General features: G+C 44.2%; 1 protein-coding gene across 1 annotated transcript in view; it reads right to left on the minus strand.

The window, feature by feature from the left end:
• The window catches only part of LOC134205483 (E3 ubiquitin-protein ligase highwire-like), a 269,802-nt gene that overhangs the window by 217,784 nt on the left and 40,303 nt on the right, over positions 1–11,715 (minus strand). The window contains exons 23-24 of the mRNA XM_062680761.1: positions 583–833; positions 387–519 (exon numbers count right to left, since the gene is read on the minus strand). Coding sequence (XP_062536745.1) covers positions 387–519; positions 583–833 — 384 coding nt within the window. The remainder of the gene's footprint in view (positions 1–386; positions 520–582; positions 834–11,715) is intronic.

Raw genomic sequence — 11,715 nt, forward strand, 5'->3', positions numbered from 1 at the left:
TCACTATTTAAGTTAATAAGCATGCCTTTTATGCCCACGGAAACCCAATATAAGTGAGTACCGAGCATTTTCCAAGCTGAAATGCATTTAACTTTTAGTCTAAACTTATGATTCCAAACGATGTGTATAGATTTAGAATCAGTCAGAGTCAGAATAAAACATAGTAACTTACCGTTCTGCAGTACGAATGGAACGCTGCTTTATCTCATCCATCTTATTAAGCATCCACTTCGAAGATTATCACTTGATTTTATACTCCAAAATAACATTATCATTCGTTTTTGGGCTTATTGTTAAAGTTTTGCAAGTATAGCTACTTTTTTGGTGCTAATCATGCACAATTCCCTTTCCTTGTAAAACTTAAATATTAAAGATCGTATACTCACGTGATTGGTAGATTGGATTCCAGCGCATTATTGATAGTTAAAACGGAATCGGCGACCATCAACCCTTTCGACAGAAGTGCGGCATGCTTTTTGAGAGTATCTTCAATGTTCGCCATGTTCTCGGTCAGGTCATCTATGAATCAAAATATTAGATTAAAATAGGCTTCATGGTTAAGAAAGATGCTCTCTTCCTCACCGGAAAACATGAGATCCTTCTTCAGGAGATTAGCACTGCACAGTCCACCCAGATAAGACAGTTCATACTCCAGGTGTATCAGCGATGTGCTTGGATATTTCATTAGATTTTTGTTGTCATATCCGATGACCAAGCACTTGAATCCGTACTTGTTTCCTTTCTGTTCTCGGACGTACGTTGATGCAGTTTCCAACGATATCTCTAGCTTATTTCCCGGTAGTACAATAGCATTGTTGGACCAATTCTGGGAACTGTAAAACGTGTTTCTATTAGGCATGTAAACGTAAATAGCAGGGAGAAAACTTTGACTAACCTATCAGCGATTGTTAACTATTTTGCGGTTGGTATTAAATATTAAATAAAAGAAATAAGGCTGTTGGGGATGAACTGCTCATGGCTGATCTTCGCAAACACGGCAGGGAGCAGCTTCACGAAGTGCTGCACAATATTATGCCGAGAATATTGAAGAAGGTAGAATGGCCTGCAAGCTGCTTTGGACAATCTCATTTGCACCCTAGTTTAGAAAGGGCAAAGACAGGCTTGCACCAATCATCACTAACTCTCCTTATTTCGGCGTACATACAAAATCATGTGAGTGTCAGATGGCAGATGAGGAATCGAATGTTTACCAGGATTGGGAAGGAATCGAATGTCATCTGTTTACTGATTGCAGTCTCGTTGCAATAACGCTGCCGAAACCGGTGCTTAATTCTGAGACAACCACTTGCAAGAAAACATCATACATAACGTAGTGTACAAGAGTATTCAAAAGATAAGGCACTAGAAATTCCAAACTACAAGTCATTGTAATTGATAAATTAAATATATTTTAAGCTGTCAAGGGGTCTCCAGTAGCCTTGCGAGCAAAGGCGTTCGATGGCGAGTTCGATTCTCGGTCCGGTCTAGGATGTTTTCGGGTTGGAAACTTTCTCGACACCCTGGGCATAGTGTATCCATTGTACTTGCCACACAAGATGCATACTCATGCAATGGCGGGCATAGAAAAGCTTTCAATTAATAACTGAGGAAATGCTAATAGAATTCTATGTTGAAAAGCAGGCCAAGTTCCAGTTGGAATGTAGAGTCATCGAAGAAGAAGAAGAAGATAAGCTGTCAAGTGAAATATTGAAATTTATTGCCGAGTTGTAAATAATTACAAAGCAGCGGAGGTACTCCGTTCTACAGGAGGTATTCTTGAGGCATATGTCCTCCTATGGACACCTGGAAGGTGCGTTCCGAGAGGAAACTCTGCAATAGATGAAGCATCTAGAGTTCGCGAGATGCCGTGTCACCAGGTGGTGTCATACACCTTCGATATATCCAGGGATGCTATCAGCCAGTGCTCGCCGGTAGTAGACAGCGATCTTGTAACCTCGGAAAAGTACGTCGGTGCAACGTCCAACCCAGCACGAAAAGCGTGTTGGCGCTTGTCAATCCGTCCACTTGATCCGAGTTTGGTATTTTTTTTACTTACTTATGGGTTCTCTAGACCTCCGGTGGTGCAAAGGGCCGACTTGAAAGATCTCCATCCTGAGCGATGTCCAGCTATCGCTTTTACCTGTTGCCAGGTTAGATTTCGGTCGACTTCTTTTATTTCTTTATTGTGGCTTCGCCGCCATGCGCCTCTGGGTCTGCCTCTGCTCCGATGTCCCGCTGGGTTCCAGTCTAATGCTTGTTCACAGATTTCGTTTCCGCTCCTACGCACATAGGGGTATTTCGCCATTCTAGCCGGAATAAAGTTAAATTTTCAAAATTGTCCTGGAGCAGTCTAAATATGTCTCAAACTTCTCTGAATAGTAGACGAGCCACTCCTAGTACTAGGTTTTCTATTTAGATTTAAAGTTTTACCACTACACTTCTAGAAAGTTAGAGGTTTTTCATTGAGGAAATTATCGGTTCCCTCTGTTGAATTTGACTACGTTCGGTATGTTTTATTGTAGTCAAATATTTGTCACAGTAATCCACAGATCAGTACATACCATGAAAAAGTAGACAAAATAGTATCGTGTAAACGTGTTTTTGATAAGAATAAATGATTCTGAACAGAAATACAAAAGAGTAATTCGAAGTCCATTTTCGAGCTAAAACTATTTAATGTTCCTCATATTTTCAATAAGATTGTATGTCATACCCCAGAAACCCATTGCCCAGAAAGTGATTCCCCAGAAATTAATTCCCCTGAATGCACTACGCCCTAGAAAACCATTCCCCAGAATACCACAATCCCTAGAAATACATTCCCCAGAATGCCCCTATCCCCCGAAAGACATTTCCCAGAATGCCTCCATCCCCCGAAAGACATTCCCCAGAATGTCCTAATCCCCAGAATACCATACCCCAGAATGCACCATTTCCTAGCTTAGACTAAATACTTCGTAATTGCTTCATCCCGGGCAAATGCGTACTTTTAAAGAAGGAGTCATCTACTCTTTTGCCTTATTCCGGCAAATGCATACTTTTAAAGAAGGAGTCTACTCTTTTGCTTCATCCCGGCAAATGCGTACTTTAAAGAAGGAGTCATTTACTCTTCTGCCTTTTTCCTGGCAAATGCATACTGTTGAAGAAGTAGTTATCTACTCGTTTGCCTTTTCCGGGCAAACGCATACTTTTGAAGAAGTCATCTGCTCTTTTGCATTATCCCGGCAAATGCGTACTTTTAAAGAAGGAGTCATCTACTCTTTTGCATTATCCCGGGCAAATGCGTACTTTAAAAAAATGAATGATTTACTCTTTTACCTTTTCCGGGCAAATGTATACTTTTGAAGAAGTAGATATCTACTCGTTTGCCTTTTTCCGGGCAAACGCATACTTTTAAAGAAGGAGTCATCTACTCTTTTGTCTTATTCCAGGTAAATACATATGTACTTCTAAAAATGGAAATCATATATTCTTAAGACCCATTGCATTTCATACTCTTTTCAACGATTATGCCAAATGGTCATTATGCCAAACGGCATTATGCCAAATGGCATTATGCCATATGGGCTTCCCCCAATATGAACAACGAGTATAATGGATTATATGCTCCTTCGTATTATATGTGAGCCCTAACAAACATATCAAATGGGCTTCATTCGGGGCAAATGCGTGCTTTAAAATAAGGCAGCATATGTCGTTTTGCCTTATTCCGGGCAAATGCGTACTTCAATATAAGTATTTTTGCATAAATATAGTATCTAGTATTTTTAATTTATAGAAATGACAGCGACAACATAGTTTTTTAGACTGATACCTTTTTCTGGGGAACGGGTCATTCTGGGTTTTGGTTTCTTGGGAATGGGTCATTCGGGTTTTTTTCTGGGGATTGGGTCATTCTGGGGATTTCTTTTCGGGGAAATGGTGCCTTCTGGGGAATATCATTCTGGAGAATTGGTCGTTCTGGGAAATGAAATTCTGGGAAATACCATTCTGAGGAACTGATTCTGGGCATTGGTATTCTGAGCATTGACATACAACCTTTCAATAAGCATAAAACACTTATTCGATGATATTCGGTAATATTTAGTAATAGTATAGAGAGGACGCATTTATGACTATATTTTAGGATCCCGAAGAAAAATCTTGCGCAAATTTGCGCCATTTTGAAAGCGGATGTTTTTAATTTGGTACTGTATTTAAGGCATTTATGGCCTATATCATACATTCAACATCCCTATGAAAAAAGGAAGAGTCATAGAGCAATTTCCATGACACCATCTTTTAGCTATATGTTTCCCCTTGCGAACACATAGAGTTGAACTGATTTCGGTAGAAACGATGACGAGAACGAATTAATTGAAAATATCAATGTTTTTCAGGGTTTTAAAGGGTAAAGCACATGGGTCTAAAAGTGAAAATTAAGAAAACTGATATTCCAGCTAAATTATCATCACAGTATCATAAAATAAGGTGAAATATAGCAGTTTGAGAGATAAAATAATTTATTCCGGCTAGATTGCGAAAATACCCCTATGTGCTACGTAGAGTGTGGCCGACCCAGCCCCACTTCCGGTCCGGAATTTCTGTTCCTATCGGTCTCTGGTTACAACGACGATGGAGCTCGTTGTTTGAGATCCAGTTGTGAGGCCACCAGGCTCGAATTATATACCGCAGGCATCTGGTAATGAACACCTGCAGCCGTTGAGTGTTCTCCACTGATAAACACCTTGTTTCGCTAGCGTATAACAGCATAGATTTCACGTTAGAGTTGAAAATTCGTATTTTGGTTCGTTCACTTATCTGCCTGTCTTTCCAGATATTTCTTAAACTCGCAACGGCAGCCCTTGCTTTCTTTTCTTGCACACAGGATCTGACGGCACGGAATCCGGACTGTTGCCGCCGGAGAATCGCGGGCTAGGATAACTTTGCATAGAACTTTGAGAACGGTACACAGCAACAAAATGCCTCGCCAGTTATCGCATACAGTCAGGTCATCCTTTTTGGGGACCTTCACTAAGATAGCTTGCAATTGCATCCAGTCGACCGGGAAAGTAAGTCAATGTAAGATATATCATGTAAAAGTGGAAACTGTTAAAGAATTTAGTTTATTCTATTATCATTTTTGTCAAGGTTGTCTATAACTTGAAACTGTTCTAACAAGAAGTTTTATCGTTGTTTCATTACGGTGATTATCTATTAAGTTCTAATCAAGGTAAGCTAAAGGATTTACTTTTCGATGGCAAAGTAAAGCTTCATCACGCCTATTCCCTATCTTTTAATAAAAATTATCGAGAATGAAGCCGTCATGTTCATATACCATCATTATAATGTGCGGATTTTTTTTATTATTGCTATTCAAAGTAAGGCATAACAAAACAAAACTGGCGCCACGTTCCTAGTTTTGAAAATACTTCTACTCAGTGAATTCAGCAGTCGATTCCCTACGAATGTCTTGAATACATTGTTTTTTTTTTCAATAAATACCTAGCTAGCTAAATGTAAGCGTGGCTACGACTCAGCATCACAGGGAACGCATCAGAAAACTATTGCCGAAAAGAAGAGAACTCACATAATTATCACTGATGAAAAAGGCCTCTGTCTGACTGCACTACCATTTAGGGCTCCAAGACACGATGTCCCTTGGAGCACATGCACATGCGTTAAATCAGTGCATTAATGATAACATATGATACCACCACGACAGGATATGTCTTTAGTTGCCAGCTCAGTCCTAATGGCGTAAGCCCAACCATCGCATCCATCGCAACCATGCGGTGTCCCAGATATTACATGCAGTAGTTGAGCGGATGTCATGGAGTCAGCTTTGAGCATCTCGGCTAATATGCGATCGACCCCTGGGGCTTTATTCGAGTTCATGCTTTGGATGGCTGTTTAAGTTATACGTCGGATCCTAGGCAAATCATGTCGAGGTGGTGGTGGCCTGGCTGGCACTTGAAAAAGTTGTTCGAAGTACGTTTCAGCTGGTCAGTTGGGTCGGTCAATAACTGATCATGCGCGTCTTTCACAGTCCTCACAGTCACCTTCGCCCCGGTTTAGCGTCGTAAGATTGGAAATTAGTCGCCGATTAATAATAATCTCGAGAAGCTGCGCCATGCAGCTGGTGAGCAAGATTGGGCGGAAGGCATTCTGTCCAAAACCGTTTCAGATCGGTTTCGGGATAGGAACGACGATGGCATTCTACCAGATGGCGAGAAACTCGCCAGTGCGCCAAATATCGTTCAATAGTGTTGTTTTTATGGATAGCAGAAGACGTTGCAGCAAAGGGTGCTTGATGAAATCTGGGCCTGTTGAGGCATCTCGCCCTTTGTCGAGAGCCTACAGAAGTTAATACCGAGTAATACCAATGTTATAATTGGATTCTGTAAAGCTGTTTTTCATCCGAAATGCTGTGGCGTTTCGATAGAATTATCTGATCAGATAGATCGGAATGATCAAATATTCTGGATGTGTAAGTCATGTACTATTGTCATGACTGATGTACGACACCGCAAAAATATTAAACTGAAACAAGAAATACGTTCCAACTTTATAAAAATCGTGAATTTTTCTTCAGCTACCCCCGTGACTTCTAGGCAGATTGGAACACTACAGCGTACCATTGGAAGCCGCAGATTGTTTGACATACCTGCCTTAATGCGCGCCACAGGGGATTCGTTTTCTCCTAGTTTCGGATGCTTAACTGTACCAGTTCGTGCCGAGGACAAATTCTGGGTACACTTATCACGCATCGCGCGTGAAGTTACTCCAGAACAAATTCATCATTTAACGCAGTGCCGTCTTGCTATGGAAAATGTAGAAGTTGTTCGCCTAGTAGCCAAAAATAAAAATATTCAGTCTATGTCATTCATTTCGTACAAAGTCGGTGTCAGCATGGATTTGAAGGAGAAAGCGTTATCGTCGAGTACGTGGCCTAGAGAACTACTGTTCCGAGAATTTGTTGACAATAGAAAAAACCAAAATTTTTGGAAGCCGGGAGAATCATCCAACGTCGAAAATTCACCGATGTCACCGGATGTAGTCAGACCCATTCCAAACTCGATCACGATGAAATGATAACAACGCAATTCTCGTACTCTTTTATACCGCATGCCGTTCATCATTGCACACCAGGACGCACACCTGTGATATGTATTAAGGAAGCCTCACATCCGTTCATCACAGTCGAGTCTCTTCAGTCACCGATCTTCAGCCGTCCTGGTCCTGTGATTGAATCCGGAAACCGGGGCTTTCGAACTCCAACGATAGGCAAGTACTTCGCGTTTCTGAACAATGCTTCCTGTGATAAATTCAAAACTTTCAGCCAACTCGAGCCCATCCAGTCTTCAAACATCAGCTGCAAAATCAACCTCCTTCAACTTTTCACGAACACCGGGACGCAAAAATGCCAAAAGTATTAAGGAAGCTCCATATCCGATCATCGCAGTCGAGCCTTTGTCATCATCGAGCACCAGCCGTCCTGGTCCTGCGCATGAGTTCGGAGAATGGAGTTTCCGAAATCGATCATCGGGCAAGTACTCTACTCATTCGAGCAATTCTGTCCCTGTTAATTTGGTGACTTCTACCGCCGACAGCTTATTTCGAGAAACGCCGATAATCAGCATCTGCCAAGTAAATCATCTAATTCTACTTCACTAACACCGTGTTACGTAAGTTATGATTTTGCGCTATGTTGACTAATAATAATCTAGTGTGCAAATATGTTCCGTGCACAAAACCCAGTGTAAACCCGATTGAATGTAAACACTCAGAAATGCTAAAGGGCATAAACTTGAAAATAAGAAACCCACATAAATTTTCTGTCACACGAGAGTGACAGCGACCACATCCGCTGCAAGAGTGAACGAAAGCCGATGGACTAAGTGAAAATCGGGCTGACCTGTGGCTCATCGCGTGTGTTACCGTTGCATGCTCGCAAAAAAAAAAAGGTGAACCGGAACGCATTGACCGGCATCATCAAAGGTGCACAGAAGAAGCGTGACAGAACACAGAATTAGCGCGGCAAAGTCCTGGAACAACCACACAACGTGTGTTGGTTTGGCGCAAGCATCGAAATTCCGGGGGGCCAGACATCCAGCACCAGTGTCGATTACCACACGATCGATCGACTGGGGGAGCGCACTGAGGGGTAAGAAACTTCCTATTGTGTTCAGAATGGTTTCTAATGGTGGACTTAATGCAGGATCTCGCACGGCGTCGTTCTTTCCGGACACGGTCCACATCCGACCAACAGAAGTGCTTTCCCAGGAAGCTAAAGTGAACACACATTGTTGGCGTTTACGGTGCCACAGAGAGGTCACTTCCAGTTTAAGGTCGTGCCGTTTGGTCTGTGCACGGCGAGCTCTGGCGCGTCTCATGACCCACTTGTTCGCTGACTTGGAGCCCCATGTGTTTCATTACCTCGATGACATCATCATCTGTTCCCGTACTTTCGATGAACACATTAAGATGCTGGAGAAGGTCGCCCAACGGTTGAAGGATGCGGGACTGACTATCTCCGCCGATAAATCGAAGTTTTGTTTGGAAGAGATGAAGTACCTGGGGTACGTGCTCAATCAGAGTGGATGGAACGTCGACCAGGAGAAGATTGAGTGCATAGTTCGGTTTCCAGTTCCGCAGTGCAGGAAGGAGGTGCAACGGTTTCTGGGCATGTCGAACTGGTATCGCAGATTCATAGCGAACTTCTCGAGAATCGCAGTTCCTCTCACGGAGCTAACAAAGACAAAAGCGAAGTTTCGCTGGACAAGCGAAGCGGACGAAGCATTTCTGAAGCTCAAATCAGCTCTCGTATCGGCACCAGTTTTGGCAATGCCCGATCACTGCAAGCCATTCGCCATCGCCTGTGACGCTAGCGACGTGGCGATAGGTGCTGTTTTGACCCAGGAAACTGACGGAGAAGAACACCCCATAGCATATTTATCGCAAAAGCTATCATCCTCCGAGAGAAAATACTCAGTAACCGAGCGGGAGTGCCTCGCCGTTATCAGAGCGATTGAGAAATTCAGAGCGTATGTGGAAGGAACAAAGTTTACGGTGCACTGCGATCACTCGGCGTTAAGCTATCTCAAGTCCATGAAGAACCCGACGGCGCTCATGAGTCGCTGGATACTGAGACTTAACGCATTCGATTTTGATATCAAATACCGGAAGGGAGTAATAAACACAGTTCCAGACGCACTGTCGAGAATTGTAAACGCACTAGTGTTTTCGGTAGATGCTTCGGTCGATCAGTGGTATCAGCGGTTGGTTCAACGAGTACAGCAAGAGGGTGGCAAATTCCCGGATTTCCGCGTGGTGAACCAAGAACTCTACAAGAACTGCAGTTGCAAGAACCAAGAAGGAGCAGTAGAGCATAAGTGGAAGAAGGTCGTGCCACTCAATCAGCGAGCAGAAGTAATTGCGAAGTTCCACGATTCAACTTCAGGAGCGCATCTAGGTTTCCAGAAAACATGGCAGAAGATCCAACACCACTTCTACTGGCCCAAGATGATTGAAGACGTGGCTCGGTATGTTAGAAGCTGTGAAACTTGTAAAGCAAGCAAAGCCCCAAATAAAGCGATGATGCCAAACATGGGAGGTCTAAAGCCGGCTCGCGTGCCGTGGGAATTAGTATCCATTGACTTCGTCGGTCCGTTCACTCGCTCACGCATCGGGAACACGGTGATGCTCGTCGTAGTGGACTGGGTAACAAAATACGTCATCGTTCATCCAATGAGGTCAGCAGACTCGCTCAAAATGGTGGAATTTCTGGAAAAACAAGTTTTCCTTCGATACTCGCGGCCACGGATCATCCTCTCAGACAACGGAAAGCAGTTTCTTTCGGCAGCTTTCAAAGCTTTGATCTCCAAGCACAACATCATTCACATGAAGACCGCGTTCTACTGTCCGATGGTGAACAATGCCGAAAGAGTGAACCGCGTACTGATCACGTGCATACGTGCTCTCCTGGATGAAGATCACCGGGGGTGGGACGAGAACCTGCCAGCGATCGTCGCAGCTATAAACGGAGCAAAGCACGAAGCCACCGGTGTCAGTCCGCATTACGCCAACTTCGGCAGGAGCTGATATTGCATACCGATCTTTACACTCAGCAGGAGTTGAACACGCCAGATGATCCCAAGGTAGCTCAAGACGTTCGTCTCTCAGCGATTCGCCGAATCCAAGAATTCATCATCCAACGCATCAAGAACAACCACGAGAAAACCAAGCAGCGTTACAACCTGAGGACACGGAACATCACGTTCAAGATCGGCGATATCGTCTGGCGAAGAACCTTCACACAGTCATCCAAGGTGGATCACATTAATCGCAAGCTCGATTCCAAGTTCGTTCCAGCTACAGTGATCAAGATTATCGGAAGCAACCTATACATGCTGGAGGACGTACGGAATGGCAAGCGTGGTCAGTACCACGCCAAGGACATTAAACCCGACTAGTGCAGTAATTAACAAGCTATGTAAACAGCAAAAGCTGTCAACAAAAGATTATCCACGGAGAATCGACAAAATACGCAAGGCGGTCAAGGTTCAACAGTGCAGAACGAGGAGACAACACCCAAGGGAAGCAGATGGTACGCAGTGAAACAACAAGCCGACAAGCTCCGGAAACACGGAGGACCTAGACGGTGCTGCTCCACGTAGAATTCAATTCTCGTCACCGGAATCAAACTTTACCGTTCAGCGGCATCAACACGACAAACGTCCTAGCAAGGCGTCAGTCAGGTGTGATGAGCAACAACATTATATTAAACTACCTCTCCACCTAGACACTCCTTCAGCTATGTACGCAGCAATCGCTGCCAACCACAACCTTCATCGGAAAACAACATACGCTATGCGGTCATCACATCAAACAACACCAAGGCCAATCGGCCTACTACAGGCAAGGGAGACTGGAACTCTGAAGTTTGGAGTAAGAGGCTCCAGATGCCACTGAGAAACAAGCCAAATTGCGGTCCACCGCCCATTCCCATCGCGCCAGGGGATGGACCGTTTGCCGTTCACGATACGGGAGAAATCGTACCCTTCGATTCTGGAAACGGGACTTAGGGATCTCTGCAGTGCACCAGTTAGTGTCTTGGATAGGAGGAGTGGAGACCCGGAGTTGACGACCAAAAATCGGTTCAGCGCGGAGTTGATGCTTACGGCCACTATCAGGCGCAACGGGATATCAGCTGGCAGTACTGGGAGAATTGAAGGCTTCGTATGAAGCCTAAAGCAGGCGCGGGAGATTGGAACCCTGAAAGTTAGTAGGGAGGCCCCAAGTACCAAAAACAGAGTCGGCGCGGCCGAAAAAGCAGAGTCGCTACATCCGACAGGCGGCGCGGGAGGTTGGGACCCTGAAAGCCAGTAAGGAGGCTCCAAATGCCATTGACAACCAAGCAAGCTATGCAAGCAGCAGCAGAAGCAAGGAGCTGCCAACGACGAGCGAAATCGCCACTAAAACACGATATACGGAAAAGGCTAGAGGACCAACGACAAGAAACGAAACCTCGCCATCCTTGCCATCAAGTCGACCACCACATCAGATACAGCTGCAAACACGGTCACTACCACATCATCCGAAAAAACATCGATCAGCGTTTAGCCGACTGGAGCCGGCGTACAAGCAGCATTGCCTACACAACAACAATCTTCCGAGAAGGCAAGCTAGCGACAAAGGTGCAAATCCGTCTGAACGACATTGACTGATACAGGC

This window comes from Armigeres subalbatus, chromosome 1 (assembly GCF_024139115.2).
Source record: "Armigeres subalbatus isolate Guangzhou_Male chromosome 1, GZ_Asu_2, whole genome shotgun sequence".
Lineage (NCBI taxonomy): Eukaryota > Metazoa > Arthropoda > Insecta > Diptera > Culicidae > Armigeres > Armigeres subalbatus.